At 36.3% G+C, this 19,419-nt stretch overlaps 1 protein-coding gene across 6 annotated transcripts in view; it reads left to right on the top strand.

Annotated features, from left to right (window-relative positions):
- APP (amyloid beta precursor protein) overlaps positions 1-19,419 on the top strand; it is a 276,723-nt gene that overhangs the window by 188,917 nt on the left and 68,387 nt on the right. For all 6 annotated transcript variants that reach the window (XM_066369939.1, XM_066369938.1, XM_066369937.1 and 3 more), the window contains 3 exons: positions 4,022-4,155; positions 10,799-10,873; positions 11,590-11,748. In XM_066369939.1, the coding sequence (XP_066226036.1) occupies positions 4,022-4,155; positions 10,799-10,873; positions 11,590-11,748 (368 nt within the window). The remainder of the gene's footprint in view (positions 1-4,021; positions 4,156-10,798; positions 10,874-11,589; positions 11,749-19,419) is intronic.

Genomic DNA, 19,419 nt, shown 5'->3' with positions numbered 1-19,419 from the left:
TCCTCAAGTTAGGTGTTTTTTTGTGCTTTCTAAGTGGTTCAAGTGACCAAAGTGACTGATTCACAGCTCCCCATTTCTCTGATACTCCTTGAGCCTTTTCTTTCCCAAAGGAAGCACCTTGAAAGGGTTAAGACATAGGGCACCAGTGTTTCAGCCCCTGCCACCTCCCTGTTGTGCTGTTTCTTGTCTACATGGGCTTCACACAATGGCAGCAGCCAGTCTTGGTATGACAGTGTCTTCAGGATGGAGGGATATTAGAGAAATAGAAGATGAGCTCTCTGTACAAACCCTCCTTAAAATGTTCTTGCCTTCCTCCTCACCAGCTGCAGGGTAGCAATAATGAAGTACTAACTTTATATTAAAATATCGAGATGTGCCATTGTTCTCTTCTTGACTGGATAGGGATCTGGTATGTTGGTTGCTGTGAACACAAGAAAACTTCACTAGGTGAGATGGATTGTTAGGTTGAGTGGCTAGGGGCTAAGACGTTTGAATTAAGGATTCAGAGAGACAGCTTCCCTTACTTTCCCTCACCTGGAGGAATACTGGTCACCCACAAATATTCACTCAAAGAAAAATAGTTCTTCATTAAATGGGATACATATGTAACCCAGTCTTTGCATTTATTTCCAGGTACTTAATAAAGGTTTAATACTCAAAATATACTTAATCTTGTTAAATGTATTTCACATGCTCATTTCTTCATTATTATTTTATTCTTAATATCGTGAAGTTCAGCCCTGGCCGGTTGGCTCAGTGGTAGAGCATCAGCCTGGCATGCAGGAGTCCCGGGTTCAATTCCCAGCCAGGGCACACAGGAGAAGCGTCCATCTGCTTCTCCACTCCTCCCCCTCTCCTTCCTCTCTGTCTCTCTCTTCCCATCCCGCAGCCAAGGCTCCATTGGAGCAAAGTTGGCCTGGGCGCTGAGGATGGCTCTGTGCCCTCTACCTCAGGCGCTAGAATGGCTCTGGTTGCAGCAGAGCAACGCCCCCTGGTGGACGTGCCGGGTGGATTTCAGTTGGGTGCATGCGGGAGTCTGTCCGACTGCCTCCCTGTTTCCAGCTTCAGAAAAATACAAAAAATAAAAAAAAATATCGTGAAGTTCTATTTCAGCTTGGGCTAATGAGCTCATTTTTTCAGTGTTTCCTCCTATTTGTGACAATAGACAATATATGCAAAACATTGGAGTTGAAGAAACTTTCTACATAAGTAGTAACTTTTTTCCCCTAGAAAGTGCCATGGCATGGTCAACACACAGCCTGTGGCTATCCTGATCAGGGAATATAACCCCCAACATTTTTATTTATTCAGAAGGTAAACTATGATTTGTCTGATTTTGTCATTCTGCCAGACTATACTATGCCAAAAGATATTTAAATAGTATTTCTATTGTATGTTGGCAAATGATTAAGTTAAAATAACTTGCATAGTGAATTGGCTCAAGTTTCTGCAGGAAAACATTTATGTTTGATTTTATTTTTTTACAAAATAGATTTAAAATAGAAAATTATTGCCTGACCAGTGGTGGCACAGTGGATTATGTGTTGACCTGGAACGCTGAGGTTGCCAGTTCAAAACCCTGGGCTTTGCCCGGTCAAGGCACATATAGGAGTTGATGCTTCCTGCTCCTCCTCCATTTCTCTCTTTCTTTCTCTCTCTCTCTCTCTCTCTCTCTCGCTCTCTCTTTCTCTTCTTGAAAATGAATAAATAAATAAAAATAATTAAAGAAAAGATTTGAGACGTATCAAAGATTTGAGACTCAAAAAAAATAAAATAGAAAATTATTTTAAAATTAAGAACTCATTTTTAATAAATTCAGCCTTTTATACTGAAATTCAGCGAGTTATACTGAAGACTTTTTAGAGAGAAAAAAAAATCCAGGCCCTGGCTAGGTTGCTAAGTCAGCATCATCTCGAAACACCAGAGTTGCGGGTTTTATTCACAGTCAGGGCACATACAAGGAGTAACAGAGAAATGCACAACTAAGTGGAACAACAAATCAGTGGTTCTCTGTCTTCTCTCCCTCCCCCCTCCTTTCAAATAAATCAATAAATTTTTAAAGAAAAATCCATATTTTCCTTGTAAAAAATATTTCATGATTCTGTGTGTAATTCATTTTCAGTGAATTTGAAATAAAAGTAGCTCATTTTTCTATGGTGGCATCAGCTCTGAATTTTGAGTTAAGATGTAGTAAGTGAAGGAGGAAGGAAGTGTGCTACAAGAAGTCACCTTTCTGCAGGGTGACTAACACATGCTGTGGATAGCATTGTCCTAACATTGTGCGCTGGTTTGATGGATAAGGAAACTGGAGCACAGAACACCTATGTTATTGCCCTGGGTCACAGCCTTACTAAGACAAAATCAAGCTGTACTTAATTACAAAGCTCAACGCTTCTTCCTTTCTTCTCCCTTTTGCTACTGAAATATTCTCTCCCTTGGTTACTACACAGAAACTGGGGGGCTGATGTTTTTCAACATATATGCTTTGTGCCAATCCAAGACCAACTGACTAAAAATCCCTGGTTGGGGGTGGAAGGAATGGATGCACAAGTATTGAAAAAAAGTTCCAGGAATATGTCCTATGTCTTCCTTCCCCTTGAAAGCCTGAATCGATTTCTAAACTGCTTTTATTTTTAAAAAAAAATAATTATTAAGCACTGATTGAAATAGAAGAGATCAAAATGAATGTTTCTCTTTAAAATTAAAGATAATATTTCATTAATGAGCAAAAAAGCCTCTGGTTTTGCTACAAATGTTGAGGCCATTGGATTGTTAACATCCCAGATTTTTTTTTTGAAGCATGTATAGAAAGAAATATTTATCTTAGAATTTAGTTTATCTTAGTTTTAAAATGACATAGCCATAAATTCTTCTCATTCAAGTCTTCTTTGGGATAGTGTATCTCAAATATGTATAATAGTCCAGTAATTAGAGATAATTAGTGAAGTAGAATACTTAGAATATTAGTGATACTTGAATTATCCTTTGAATAAAAAACAAATTGACTTGACCTGAGAACATAGTACAAACACCGAATTGATTTTTTTTTGTTTGATGTGGCTTTTTCTTTAAATCAAAATCACTTTTCTTTTCATTAAAAAATATAAGATCATAAATACTCTGAATTCTCATTAGTCACTACTGATCTTTTGGAAAACTGCTTGTATAGGCATTACAATTCACTTGGTTTGTGAATTAAGACATTATTGTTTTATAATACACTTCAATTTTATGGCTATTTATGTTTCCATATAATACAGTAGTCTATGTTGTAATTCAGTAATATTGCTCAGAAGTATTGTGGAATTCAAAGTAGAAATCACTTGTTTGACACCTGGTCGAATGAATTGGTTGATTATGGCCACATCTGTTACAGCAGAAAAGTTCTTTTGTGATTTCAAAAATGCATTTATTGACTTTTTGAGTTTTTTGGTAGTATGTGGAAAATTTTCTCACAAAAGATGGCTTGTAATCAAGCTATCTAAAATACACAATGTAGGATTTACCTTTATTCTGAGGTGCAATTATTTCACAATGTGCTAATTTTGAGATTTCTTTGATTTTATAGGAATCTAAGGTGTGATATTAATGATATCATATTTACTTTCAAGAGAACAAAAATGAATGTAGCAAAGCGTAGGAATTTAAGACAACATGTCTGTATTAAACACCAACTGTTTTTGCTCTCTGCCTGATTGTTTTGCAAAGACTTTTAAATATAATGCTATAATTACAAAATGGACTCATCAAGATTTTCCTTTACCCAATCCTTGAAAGGGGTAACACACAATTGTACTTGGCTAGGAAGTGTCTCGTGGCATTCTAGTAAAAGGCGAAAGATTTATACGATCTGAAGAGAAACCAGAGCATCTCTCGTGGCATTCTAAGCTTAAAGAATATTAACGTGTTGTATGTGCTTCTGTACTAAACTCTGTTCCGGAGTAAACAGAAAATACGTCTTTCTTTAAAATGACTGGATATTCAGTTTCTCTTCTCAAACCTCTTCCCTTCTACTTTATAGTTCCTACAACAGCGGCCAGCACCCCTGATGCTGTTGACAAGTATCTCGAGACACCTGGAGATGAGAACGAACATGCCCATTTCCAGAAAGCCAAAGAGAGGCTGGAGGCCAAACACCGGGAGAGAATGTCCCAGGTAATGTGACTTGTTCATGCTTTAGCCCTACAGTAAAGAAGAAATCTGATCTTGCCTCTGCCTTGAAATCTCCACTGGGGGCCAGTGGCAGATAAATATCTAGGAGTGGGAGGTCTCTTTAATTTTATCCAGATTCTTAATGACATAAAGTCTTCATTTTAAATGTTTGCTATAGTGTATTAACTTGGGAAATTTTTTGCATCCTCCTGGGCATCTCACCTAGGAAAGACCCCAGTATAGGAAGTACAGTAGGATTTTTTAAGCAGAAATGCAATGTATCTATGACAGTCTCAATGGTTTTATTACTCTGTGTATATGTAGTACTTGTAACCATCATGTTGAAAATTAATCCCTTACAACATCTTTTAGTTAATATAGAAAAGTATTTTTGTATTAAATACTTGATTGTAAGAAATGACTGGTTCAAAGATAAAACAAAGCTCATTAATATGACCATAGAAACTTAAAACTAAAGTGAAGCATAATAATCATTTCATGCAGTCCCATATATTTTTTTAAGATCAAGATAGTTCATTAGTAGACTATAATAATCATGCCTTTAATATTGTCTTATTTGATAATTTGACATCAGAGACCTTACCAATTCTAGGGAGACTGCCCCTACCAGGGTGAGCCAATTCTTAGAGGTAGCAAATGACTGGCTTACAAACATATTTTTCCATTACAAACCAACCACTCAAACTCCATACGCCCAACTACCTCTTTTCTCCAGATCACTATCCATGTGCTCTACTCACCCCAAGGCCAAGTATTAGACCGCTAAGGAGAGACAGCTCCTATATTCCAAAGCCCACCCAAGTTCTCCAAACTAGTCAATCCTAAACCCATTTATCCACTTCACCCTGTCTCACTCATTCACTCCCTCACAATCCACAATAAAGAGTTTTTATCCATGTTTTCTTCTTGCTCTCTTTTCCTGACCAATGTCAGTGCTTCCCCATGCACTGCGTTGGAAACTTGGCAAGAGACTTTATTTTCAGTGGTAGTCATCCCCTTTTGTATTGGCCTCATCATACCTGAGTAACAGTAGAACCTATATTTTAAAACATAAAACTACCAATGTATCTAGACAGGCGCAACACAACACAGTTCCTTTTTTTTTCTTTTTAAAGAGAGTGACTGTAATATTTGGAATTACACCGGAATGTTGTTAAGGGGAAGATAAACATAATCACACACTTGGGCTCTGGAATACAATGCAGAGTTCTGTGTTTGCCCTCAATGGAAACTCACATGAGAGTTAAACTGGAACACTAGTTACAGTGGAATAGTGAGGTTTCACCTGAAACCAGTTCTTTTGAAAAATAGGACTTTTCTTTAGGAAAGACATAATAAGCTGATGTGTATGTAATCTGTTTAAAAAAAAACAACACATAAGAATGGCTATGAGTCATGCTTATTACCACTCAGATCATTATGTCCCTTAAAGTTAAACATCATTTCAGTTTTTGTCTATGAAGCTTTCAGGGGCTTCCTACTGCCCTCAAAATGCATATCTGGGAGGAAAAAAAAAAAGAAAACAAGAATAAATACTGAATGCTCATCTTGGTGTTTCCAGTGCCTGTTCTCACAGCTCAACACCCCACACCCCAACTCCAGACGTCCTAGTTTTTCTTCCACCCCCAACTGCTTCCATCGTCGTATTGGCTGCACTAAACTGCTGTTGGCTCTTGCTCTGCACATGCTCAGCTCAGTTTGGCCTTCCCATCACTCTCAGGCCTGACTTCCTCTGGAAACAACCTTCTTCTCTTCCTCCCATTGGCAGGGCTCACCCATTCCTTAAACCCTGCATAGTCCTCAGAAAGTGACAAGAAGTCATTGCTGTCACTTTTCACTCAGCTCTGCTTATTTGATCCCCAATTTCATTAGTGATTATTTTACATGACGTGTGTGTGTGTGTGTGTGTGTGTGTGATCTCTCTAGCTGGATTGCAAACTTTTAGTCCCTATGAGTTTGTATAAGTCACCTTACTAACGTTGCATTTCTTTCTTGAACTCACTTAAATAGTCGTTTAAAAAAATACATACAAATCCTGAATTGTTTTTTCCAGGTTATCTTGGTCATTTTGATCCTATTAAGATAATCAAGTATACTACTAGTTTTAGATAGTATTAATCATTCCTTGAAGAGTAACTTAATTTTATTTTAACACCTTTATTTAACCCATGACTTAGTTCATCTGTGTTTTGATATCTTGCCTTTATCTTTTAGTCATTAGCTCTATCTAAAAGAATGTAAGAGATGTTATCCTGGAGCGTAGAAGGCAGTTTGCTAGATTCCATTGGTCATAGGAAAATGAGATACCTGAGATCAACATTTATCTTCATTATCTCTGGCACTGAATTCTGGGAACTGTTTGACTTTGAACTTGCTTGCTTCTTAAATCTCTTATATTAGTTGTCATTTTCTCTGCATGAAACAGCCAGGTCTTTGAATAGCCATAAACCCAGATGATTGGGACTTTTGCACATGCCGTGGAAAACTGTTTGATGAGAATATAGCAGCAACCACAAGTCCAGATCTGAAGAATTTTTAATTTAAAAAAAATGTAGACCTTTTAGTTATTTTTTATTGTAGTTTTTGTTGTTTTCTTACAAATACAAAAGATTTGGGTTATTTCAGTATTTTGGGTTTTTGTTGTTGTGGTTCATGGTAACTCTAAATTTGTAGATTTCTATTGCTAAATGTTGTGAATAACATCCAACAAATAAAAGATGCCAAAGAGTTTATAAGTACTTTTATTACTTAAGAATTTATCAGTTTTATCAATTCTTTGTAGATTATGTGGATTGCAAGTACTGTCTCCAGGCCTGTGACTTGTCTCTTTAGTTTGTCATATTGTGTCTGTTGTTGAACAGAATTTTAAAACTTTTGTGTAGTCACAATTTATGTCTTATTTATCCTTTCTTACTGCAAATCATAGGATGCTTTTCTATATGTTCTTATAAAGGACTAAAAGTTTTGTTTCTCATATTTAATTCTAAAGAAATTTATTTGTGTATGGTGTGAGATAGTGATCCAATTTTACCTTTTTCCATATAGATCACCACTTGTCCCCACATTGTATTATTTTAATAGTCCATTTGTTCTTCCTGATTTATAATACCATATCTGTTACATATCAATTTTATATTTTTAATGGTTCTATTTCTGTATTATTTGTTTTATTGGTCTATTTTCCTATCGTTATGCCTCTAATGCATTGTATTAATTAGTATAACTTTATAAAGCATCTATTAGAGCAAGCACCACCACTAACTCCATATTTGCTTTTTTCCCCAAAATTGTATTGGCTACTTAGAGCCTGTTTTTCTTCCAGAAACTTTAGGACTGGCTTGTTAACCTCTAAGAATTTCCTTGGGATTTTAATTGACATTTGTTGAATTTATAGAGTACTGTAATTGTGTGAGAAATAATATATATGTGATACTGAGTTTCCCAACTGATTGGTATAACTTCCTATTAATTTAGACAGTATTTTATGTGATTCAATAATGTTTTGAAATTTTCACCAGGGAAATAATACATAGACTGTATTTGTTGATTTAGTACTAATTACCTCAGAATTTTTTTGTTATTGTAAGTGGAATTTTTATTTTCATTTTGTTTTGAAATAGCTTATTCTTGGTATATGTAAAATATTGATTTCTAATGGTAAAATGATATATAATTATCATGCTGAGTTTCCTTATTAATTATGGACATTTTTGGTAGACTGTCTACATAAACAAGTCATTATAAATAAACACATTTCTCTTTCATCTCCAATACTTATAACTTTTTTCTTATTTTAATGAAATGGCTAGAATCTAGAAGTGATGAGAATGAGCATTCTCGTTATGTTTTTAATTTAATAAAATTGCTTCTAAAGTTTCTCATAAAAAAAGAATTTATCAGTTTTAATGTATCCTTAAAATGAAGTTCTTTAAATCAGAAGTTGACCTTTCTTTAAATGTATTATTTTTAAGATAAGCATCAACATCTAGGAGCAGCCCTTCTTCTTGTCACCAAATGTAAATAAAATTAGCTCATCTGCTAGATTTGCTGCTTTATAATGGCCAGTTGGACCACAAGGGACAAGAGTGTGGTGGTCTTTACAGCCACAGAGATCCTAGTTTATATTTTTTCTTTTCCACTTTTCCCTTCCATGACCTTAAGTGGGTACTTTACTTGGTTCAAAAATAGGGGTGGCCATGCCTAATTTCACAGGCTGTTGTGAGGAATCAATTAAAAGAGATAGATGTTGTAGAGCAGGGGTCCCCAAACTTTTTACACAGGGGGCCAGTTCACTGTCCCTCAGACCATTGGAAGGCCAGACTATAAAAAAAACTATGAACAAATCCCTATGCACACTGCACAGATCTTATTTTAAAGTAAAAAAAAACAAAATGGGAACAAATACAATATTTAAAATAAAGAACAAGTAAATTTAAATCAACCAACTGACCAGTATTTCAATGGGAACTATGCTCCTCTCACTGACCACCAATGAAAGAGGTGCCCCTTCTGGAAGTGCAGCGGGGGCCGAATAAATGGCCTCAGGGGGCCGCATGTGGCCCGCGGGCCGTAGTTTGGGGACCCCTGTTGTAGAGCACTTAATACTAGATCTGGTATTTGATAGGTTGGCAGTAAGGTTATCTCTTATCAGCATACGTCCATGGAAGGCATTGTTCGAGATATGTTGAGCCTGCAGTATGTGTTTATCTTTCAGTAGGAGACCTAGTTTGATGTTATCTGTGAATTGTTTTATTTACAAGTGTGTAGGATACCATTAAATTTCTCTGAAAATCAAATTTTTATTTTATTTCTCTAGAAATGCTTATTTTTAATTTATTAGCTAAATAAGTCTTCTTAATTATTCCATGATTTCTCTGCTGAAAGCTGAAAGGTCAGGTTCTGAATCTACAAAGGGAGATTGTAAAACTTTAAATATAATATGGGAAAACACTTTTCTCAATTTCAGTGAAACATTTTACTTCTTTCTCAAACTAATTTTGAGATTCCTGCCTGAAAGATCTCATGGTAGAATACCACCAGTGTAAACACTCTTGAAGCAGAAAATTGAAATAATCTTTAATGCAAAGCTCATCCATAAAAGGGAAAGTAGTCTTCAGGAGCCCCTTTCCCACAGGTGCTCTTCATTAGCTCTTGGAGACACCAAAGCATCTGGACAATATGTTCTTTTCTTCTGTGTTCTGTTATTTTTCATAGCAATGGGGCATATTTCTCAATTTTGCTGTGAACTTTCTAGGTCGTTTTTTATATGCTTGTCAAGTGTAGTAGAGAATATGTTCCATTCTGTTTTGTTTATAATTTCATGAAAACCCCATGGAAATACTTGTCCTGTATCTTAGACAACAAATCAATGCTAATATAAAGTATCTAATTAAAAACCCACATGGTGATTGAATGCGGTGTTACCTCATAAAACTTCTCTGTCAATAGTTATTTATTCCAAGCCTGCCCTTTTTTTTTAATAATCTTGAAGTACATCAGAAAATCAGTTCCTTAGAGATGAATACCTATAAATAACAGGCTCTTATTGTGCAGAAATCAAGTTGTCCTATGGTTTGGAAGTCCACGAAGTATGCAAGTAAACATCTGTTGACAGATGGGTATTTTGCTTACTTGATTTTTCTGGTCTTTATTTTATTGAGCTCAGATATGAATCCCACTTAAAAAAACAACAACAAGAAAACCCTCTAGTTGACAACAAGTAGTACACTTGAAAAGGCAGATGTAGGTGGTAAGAATCTCAAACTGTTTTCTTTCAACAATATGCACAGCTGCAGACTTCTCCTCTGCATTCAGATCAGTAGGTGAACTTGTCTCAGGGAAATCCTAGGTGAACATTGAAGATGAGAGGAGATGACTGTATTTTCTACAAAAGAAATTAGCCTGGCCATTATATTAATGTTATTTATTAATATTTTTTGCTGCATTCAGATTATTAGAAGGTGTACTCTCTGGGAATTTCTAGAGGGATTTAGGGCATTTTTACTGTTTATGTTGTGGGTTGGCAAGCAAAGGACTGTAATTATCCATCACTTCTTCACTGTTGTGGATCTCAAGGTTTCTGACAACAAAAGTTATTTTCCTAAAGTCTTTTCCTTCCTCTGGATGTAACACTTTTTGGCACCCTTCATGGCATGTCTACATATACCTAAAATGTTATGCTTTTCCTCCTCATACTGTTTAAAATTTCACAATTTGCTTTCCCAGAAGACAAGTCAATGTGTTCATTAAACGTTGGAAACCCTTGTTCAGGAAATAGATGCCTTTTAAGAATCGTGGGCATTTGTGCATATCACGTAAATGACTGTCAGCCATTTCTCAGGAAGTAAACAAAAGACTGTCTTTGTTTCAAAAGGCCATATTGCTGCAATAAATTTGAATGTGTATATTCAGTCTACTACCAGGATAGATTCACATTTTAGTGAGAGTTCAAATGTTTTTGAGATAAGACTGAATCTACAAAGGGAGACTGACTGTAAAAATTTAATGATAAAACATGATAACTGTTTAAAACGTCAGATAAGGTGGGAAAACGTAATCTTGCTCATTAACTCTATTTGAAAAAAGAACTAATGATTTTAAAATTAAATGTTTTCTTATTTTGCAGGTCATGAGAGAATGGGAAGAGGCGGAACATCAAGCAAAGAATTTGCCTAAAGCTGATAAGAAAGCTGTTATCCAGGTAAAACCTTAGCCCAATCTCACCAGGAGGTGCATGCCAACAACCCACCCCCATTCACTGAGTGCTTCCAAATTTCCCACCCTCTCCTGGAAGCTCATGTGTGATCGTTCATATTCTCATCAACTTGAATCAGTGCTCAGCACTGTCTAGTAATGGAGTTACTTAAACCCTGCCTTATATTTTCTCCCAGTTAGCTTGTTATAATTCATTTCCATAAAACTCATAGTGTTAGTTGCAGTCTACTTTTTAATCAATAATATATCTGTTTGGTTGTCATAATCTTCTGCTGCTTCTTCTCCTGGCAAAAATTATGTGTTAATTGGAATTTTGAACTGCAATCCCTCTCAAAATTACCATAGGTAAATGCGAGATTATCATGGTCATTTTCTCAAATTAAAATACTTTGAAGAAGAAAGGGGTTTTTAAAATATGCAATGTAATTTAGAATTTTAAGAATACATAAATTTATCCTCCGTTATGGCTAATTGAATCGGTCTTAAAGGACCATATAAAATAGTGATTTACAATGAGAATTAAGTTTGGAAATAGAGTCCAGGAAAGGGAGGTGACCCATAAATCATGCTGAATTAGACAGAATGTTGGAATGACTATGAAGTCATTGAATTAAATGAAATTTGATATCCCTTTAAACAACTCGAACTTGCTGCCCAACCTGATCAGTCCTGATTGACTCGTGTGTGTGTTTGCCGCGGCAGCATTTCCAGGAGAAAGTGGAGTCCCTGGAGCAGGAAGCAGCCAATGAGAGGCAGCAGCTGGTGGAGACTCACATGGCCAGAGTGGAAGCCATGCTGAATGACCGCCGCCGCCTGGCTCTGGAGAACTACATCACCGCTCTGCAGGCTGTTCCCCCTCGGGTAGGTCTGGCCTCATGGCCCGATCCGGGCACTGCATAGACTGTTGGGCTCTGAGTACTGAAGGCCTTAAGGAAGAAACCTGCACAGTAGACACGTTTCCACAGAGGAATCAGGCAGAATTCCCAGGGACTCTGACTTCAAGGCTTGACTGGAGTTGCTATACCGGGAATGATGACCTCTCATAATACATATAGTTGAAATTAGGGAACCCCAAAAGCTGGTAGGACTTTAGACAGAACCTTCCCCACCCCCTCATCATATGTGATTTAACTGAAATCAGGAAAAGTTTAGATTTATCTGACTTATAAAGGATTTTTAGTGGAATAAAAGAAACTAGAACTAGAATTTCCTGCTCAGAGCAGTGGCTGTATTTGCTAATCCACCATGCCATCAGCAGCGAGGAGCCTTATTTGTGGTTTTCAGTGATAAATGTCCCTCAAGGCGTACCAAGCAGTGCAAGCACAGATTTCTTCAATAAGGTTTTGTGGGAGAGGGTACCTCGGACGTAGGAATATTCTGAACAGGAGTGTGTGTACACTATGTCCACTATGTACTAGCTATGATTAAGTGAAGGATATTGAAATCTTCAACTGTAATTGTGTGTTGGTCTGTTTCTCATTTGATGCTATCAGCTGTTGCTTTATTTATTTTGGGCTTTGTTCTTAGATGCATAAATGTTCAGGATTGTTATGTGCTCTTTTATCCCCTTATCATTATCAAACAACCTTCTTTATCCCTAGTACTGTTTGATCTGAAATTGTCATGTCTGATTAATTAAACTACTCCAGTTTTGTTTCGATTAACATTATCATAGTGTATCCTTTTCCATCCTTGTACTTTTGTTTACCTATTTGTCTTTATATTTAAAGTGCATTTTTTAGAAACAGCATTTAATTAGGTATTGCTTTTTAATTAAGAAGACATTAACCCTTTGAGTAGTTCGAACGTTCATGTACATCCTCGTGCCTCCTGATCATCCAGAGTACTATCGTACAAAAATTTTTATTTTAAAAATGTGTAAAGCAACATTTAAAAAAGGCAAATGTATGTTCTTCTTGTTTCCATAAATTGGTTATCAAACAAACATGATTTTAATTAAGTTAATAAAACTGGAACTGGAACTAATTTCATTTTTTGAGAAAAAACTCACTGCCGGGGGTCAGCAAACATGAAAAAAACTCACTCCTCAAAGGGTTAATGAGAGTAAAGGTACAATTATGCCAAAATTTGTCATCTTGCTGTTTGTTTTCTATTTATCCCATCTGTTTTTCTGTTTTCCTTTTTTTCTTTTTTGCCACCTTTTAGACCAATTGAATATTTTTTTATAATTCTATTTTATGTCTTTGGTTACCTTTTTAGCTGTAACTCTTTGTTATTTTAGAGTTTGCTTTAGGGTCTTTAGGAAATATTTTTGACTTTTCACAATGATGCTCTAGTTCCTATATATTACTACATATATTACAAGAATCTTACAAGAGATTACTTCCATTCCCCATTTCTTATCTTTGGTTTGTTGTCATCACACTTTATTTATACTATGTTATTTCTGTTTTTCTTCAGTCAAATATCTTTTAAAGACTTTTAAATAATAAGGAAAATATTTATTTACCTATATAGCTACTATTTCTGGTGCTCTTCATTCCTTGTATAGATACATTTAGAATCATTTTTCTTCTACCTGAATGATGTCTTTTAAAGTTTCTTTTATGCATGTAGACTGGTGAAAAATTCTTTTGCTTGTGTTGTCTAAAAATATATTTATTTCACTTATATTTTTAAAACACATTATTGCTGAGTATAGAATTCTAGGATGGAGGTTTTCTTAAAACTACCTTAATTTTGATGCTCCATTATTTGCTTACTTGCATTGTTTCCAAAAAGAGCACTGATACCATCCTTTTCTTTGTTTCTTTAAATAATATCTTTTTCTTTTATCTTGTTACTTTTAAGATTTTTCTTTATAGTAGTTTTGAGCAATTTGATTGTGATGTACCATGGTGTATTTAAATCTGTCATTAATCACATCTGGTCTTTTTCTTTCATATGTTGTGGTTTTCATACCTAGAAGTTTAATCTGGGTTTTTGTTTTTGTTTTTTTATAACTTTCATATTTTTACTTAACTTTTTGAACCTATAATAACTCTTTTAATATCCTTGGTTAACAACTGTGTCATCCTTAGGTCAATTCTGATTTTTTTTTTTTTTGTATTTTTCTGAAGTGAGAAGCCAGGAAGCAGAGAGACAGACTCCTGCATGCGCCCAACCGAGATCCACCCAGCATGCCCACAAGGGGCTGATGCTCTGCCCATCTGGGGTGTTGCTCCATTGCAACCAGAGTCATTCTAGCACCTGAGGCAGAGGCCATGGAGCCATCCTCAGCGCCCAGGCCACTTTGCTCCAATGGAGCCTTGACTGTGGGGGCGGAAGAAAGAGATAGAGGGGAAGGGTGGAGAAGCAGATGGGCGCCTCTCCTATGAGCCCTGGCTGGGAATCGAACCCAGGATTTCTGCACACTGGGCCAGTGCTTTACCACTGAGCCAACCAGGCAGGGCCTAATTTTTCTTTTTTATGAATGATATTTTTCTGTATCATTTCATACTTGGTAATTTTTTATTGACTGTCAGACATTATGAATTGTATCTTATTGGTGCTGGGTATTTCTGTATACCTGTAATTAAATATTCTTGAGCTTTGTTCTATAATATAGTTAAATTATTTGGAAACAATTTTGCTTTTAAGATTTGTTAAGTGGGATCAGAGCAGTTACCAGCCTATATCTAGCTATTCCCAAAAACTGAGGCAAGCCTCTTCTGAGTCATCTACCATGATGTTGAATTGTCGCAGCTGGGTGGTAGAAAGAAGTATTAGTTCTAACCTTGTGTGAACATCAGACACTGTACGTCTAATCCATTTGGATGATTTTTGTTCCGTGGCCTCAATTAGTTTCTTTACATGCATGCACTGATCATTAGCTACATTCTCAAGGGGAATCAGTTCAAGTCTCTGGGTTCTCTCTGAGCAACTCCCTCCTCTCCAGTATTTTCTCCTGTGCCTGTTAGCCGCCTTTGTCTCTCCAGATGCCCACTCCACATCTTCAACCCTGGGAGTCCTTCATGCTCTACCTGGTTTCTTGTGCCTGGAGCCATAGCCGAAAAACTCAAGGCAGTAAACTCAGGCTTTTGTAGATCTCACCTCATTTGTTTACCATTTCTGAGTGTTTGCTGCCTTTTATCTCAAGTCTAATATATTGTAGAAGCCTAATTCTGTATATGTTTATCTTTTTTTGTTGTTGTTTTTACAGTGGCAGGTAAATCTGTTTCTTCTTACTTGATCTTGGCTGCAAGTGGCAGTCTATGTGCACATTCTGTAACTAAACCAAAAGCCACTGACTTGCCCAGTTTCTTTTCATCATATGATTTTTCCCTTTTTAGTAAAATTATAACACAGAAAGCTCTGAGGAGCCATAAAAGAACTCCTGGTATTCTTCCAGATAGTAAGATAGTGCTGACCCTGTTCTGGTGGCGTCACTGAGATTGAGTGGCTGGTCCGGGGTGACACCACCAGCAGTGATCAGGGTGGAGCCATGCATCACAGTTGACCAGTACAGTGCTTTCTTACTAGACCATGCTTCCTCTCTGAACAAAGAGCTTTTCAAAAAGAATACTCACATTACCATTTTTATTTTCTTTTGAAGAAAAAAGAAATCTCTGTCCTCACACTGCTCGGGAAAATTCTGTTTGTTTCTGGAGAAAAAGTCCTGTGGTTATTCTCTTTATTTCTAGAGGACTCTGTTTGGAAGGCGGGGTTATTGGGATCTTTGGCCAGAGCAGGGCAGGGTGGCAGGGTTGAGGCCAGAATCTTGATGACTGACATTTAGTGAAACGTTCCAGTTGACAGTCCAATCTCTGAAGTAAGATCTTTGCTAAATGGTCATTGATAGAATTGCTAGAGCTAAAAATGGAGCCTAAATGGAAGCTTTCACAAATGCACACTTTAGATCTTCCAGTGCAGCTCATCAGCCATCCCAGGAAAAACAGTGACAGAAGAATGTTTGGCCAAGCTTCAGTGTTATCAAAGGGGATATTTTTAGATTGTCCATAATCATGCTTGTTCTGGGCCTAGTGATCACTTCACGTGGAATTAGACAACATTTTTTTTTGTAATTACAATTAAAAACAAGATTAGAAAGAACTATTATGTAAAAAAATAATAGTAATAATCAGATTGCTATTGATAGATCCTGTTGTATTCTTACTAGACAGGCATAAAACTCATCTACTACTAACTGGAGCTGGATTGTCACAGGCTTGCAATCATGGCATGACTTGTCAATTTTGTTGTTTCCATCTTTGTCTGAGTATTTTATATAAATTTTAACAAATGACTTGATAAGGCACTTAGCTCTGCACTTTGAAAAACGCGAGTAAATTCTAAATCTCTTATTGAGGACTTTGCCAATTATTACCTATGAAAGGTCGCATCTTATATTGGAGCCATGAATAGATATTTCTGAGATCTCCCTCATACTTAACGGTATCTGGAAGATATGAAATATTCAGTTTAAGTTGAATACAAGGAAATGAATTAGTCTGGGTTTTTTTTCCTATAGATTCTTTTACTGCTGTTGCCTTCAGAATAACTGTCCCTTTAACCTTGACCACGTTCTATCATACAGTCCCAAATATTGCAGACATGGGAATCAGGAACAACATGTATTCTTTTTCACAGTGTCTTTGAAACTCAGGTTTAATTCATGCTTCCATCTATATTTTTAACCTAAGTGTGGAAGTATTATGTGATGACATTTTGTTCAACTGAAATTCCTTGCTCAACCATGAATTTTATGTCTATGTGGGCTTTATGTTCCAAATTTCTTTTTTAATTAATTATTTGCCTACTAGGTGGTATACTGAAAGGCCAATCCAAAAGTACATCATTTGAGTCATATTTAGAATTATATATACATTTTTCCCCAAATATTACAATAAAAAGACAGTTTTAATCCCCAGGTATATCTTTGCACTCAGAATAAACTCTTAATCTGTAGAGGGCCAGCGTTTCTTCTAAGGACAAATCCCTTCAATTTATTCACTTTCCTAAAAGTTTCCTTAGAAAATCGAGGAGTTAGACATTCTTTTTGCAGAAAAATTAAATTTCTTTCCAAAGTTGCTTCACATATAGTTCAACTTTGGAGGTCTTCAAGCTACCATGCTTAAGTACTACTTAAACCTAAATGATCATCATCTAACAGCCCACCCTGTGCATCTGGCCTCTTACTTTATCAGAGCCCAGATTCAGCACTTATGGGCTCGTGAAGTATGAGCTAAATATTCTCTGAGCCTCTTTTATTGGAACTGACAGTGTTCCACTTCATCGAAGGCGAGAAGACAATGGTATTGCCTGCCTAGTCAACATTTTCTGTAGTCTGAAGTGAAATTAGAGTTAAGTGGGATCCTGTGCAGTTAAACTAAAGGCTGGATAGGAATTTCTGTTTAAAAATAAATGTTCTGCTGTAGGCTTGGTCTGGAAAAACTTAGAACTCCTAATTAGTAAGAATTTAAATGCTTTAAAAATAGGAAATGAATAACCAAATTGTTCTTTGTAATTCTTAGATTTTGGAGTCTTCACAGGTACTGTACTTAGTCAAAATCTTCAATTAGACAGCACCCTCCTTATTTCTCTGAATTTGACACATTTTAAGCATTTTCTGTGGGAAAGTGAGAATTAAGAAACATTCTCATGTATACCTGCCTATTTATGTTTGTATGTCTCTGCAGTGCTGCTTTGTGGTTTTTCCAGGTTCTCAAGATTGCAGCCATCTTATCCATGCTAAAATTAATTTCATGCTCATAACTGATGCTTCAGATGCAGACTTTCACTATTTAATGGAGAAGGAAAAAAATTTGGTGATGTCTTGTGCACCTGCAACCTTTTTTTCTCTGTTGATTAGTTCAGCCAAATGTTAAATTTTTCTGAGATTCCTAAAAACTTCTTCATAGAATTCTTTGGTAGAACATTAATGTAATGATTTATGAGACTTATCATTAAGGAGCATAGTTTTGTTCCTGTGTTGAGCTTTTGTTCTAACAACAGGGCAATAAATATTGAATAAGAAATAATTACTGGAGAAAAGAAAGGACAGCCATTGATGGGTGTGTTGTGACAAGCAAACTAGTGAATGCCTAGTGAAGTTCCAGCTGAATCAGTCTTTCGTCCTCATGAGTGTTGGTACAATTACAAGGTTTGTAAAGCAAAAATAATACTGAGGTGCTCAACTTGGCTACTTTAGTTTTTATATGATATTGCTAACTGCCGTCTCCTTTAATCCTCCATTTTTTGCTTATCGCTTCTGGTCACAAAAGAAATATGAAGCATCTATAGAATATATGTAGATAACATATATCTCCAAGGTAAATATGATACGTCTACTCCTCAATATAATGGACAGTAAAAATTATTTGCTGAGTTTTTAACATGTGAAGGCACTGAGACAGATGAGTACTAAAATGTTTAAGACATTCTACTCTCAATATTTTAACATATTCAAACTTTTATAAAGCTGATCAGAATATATTATACTTAAAAGACTGCTAAGCTGGATCATATTTGAGAAATGTAAATAAGTAATTTTATATTAATTATTCATTCAGCAATCATTTATTTTAAATTGAGACTTGTAAAAATTGGTGACCACAGGAGACTCATTAACTTGAGGACAGACCAGTAAGAAATAGTGGGTGGAAAGAAAATAGAAGAATTAGTATTTACTGAAGAAAATTCTATAAATTTCTTAGTGGTTTGCATGCTGTTTCAGTAATGCCTCTTCGTATTACCTCCTTACCTTACTTGAATCTTTACCAAGCTTAATAGACAGATCTTGCTAAAGACCAGTGGGAAGTTTGTAACCAGAAGCACTAGTGCTTTCTGTTTCTAATTGAATTAAGTTAAATAGAAAATTAAGAAGTATGTAGAACGGCATTAGCTTGAAAGCTGCCCTGTGCCTCTGAGACCATATTCATCACCCAGATTCCCTCCAGAGCAGAACCCTGTAAGTCACTTCAGAATACTCTTCATCAGCTGATGTCAAAACATACACCGCGAGGTCATACTTTGTTCCAGCAGAGCCTTCATGTAGATACAGTGTGTCCATAAAGTCATTGTGCACTTTTAACTGGTCACAGGAAAGCAACAAAAGACGATAAGAAATGTGAAATCTGCACCAAATAAAACGAAAACTCTCCCAGTTTCATACCTATTCAGTGCAGTTCGATGTGGGCTCACGCACAGATTTTTTAGGGCTCCTTAGGTAGCTATCCCGTATAGCAGGGGTCCCCAAACTACGGCCCGCGGGCCACATGCGGCCCCCTGAGGCCATTTATCCAGCCCCCGCTGCACTTCCGGAAGGGGTACCTCTTTCATTGGTGGTCAATGAAAGGAGCACATTGACCATCTCATTAGCCAAAAGCAGGCCCATAGTTCCCATTGAAATACTGGTCAGTTTCTTGATTTAAATTTACTTGTTTTTTATTTTAAATATTGTATTTGTTCCCGTTTTGTTTTTTTACTTTAAAATAAGATATGTGCAGTGTACATAGGGGTTTGTTCATAGTTTTTTTTATAGTCCGGCCCTCCAACGGTCTGAGGGACAGTGAACTGGCCCCCTGTGTAAAA

Source organism: Saccopteryx leptura, chromosome 2 (assembly GCF_036850995.1).
Source record: "Saccopteryx leptura isolate mSacLep1 chromosome 2, mSacLep1_pri_phased_curated, whole genome shotgun sequence".
Classification (NCBI taxonomy): domain Eukaryota; kingdom Metazoa; phylum Chordata; class Mammalia; order Chiroptera; family Emballonuridae; genus Saccopteryx; species Saccopteryx leptura.
The sequence above is the reverse complement of the archived record's forward strand: the minus strand, read 5'-3'. Positions and strand labels throughout refer to the sequence as shown.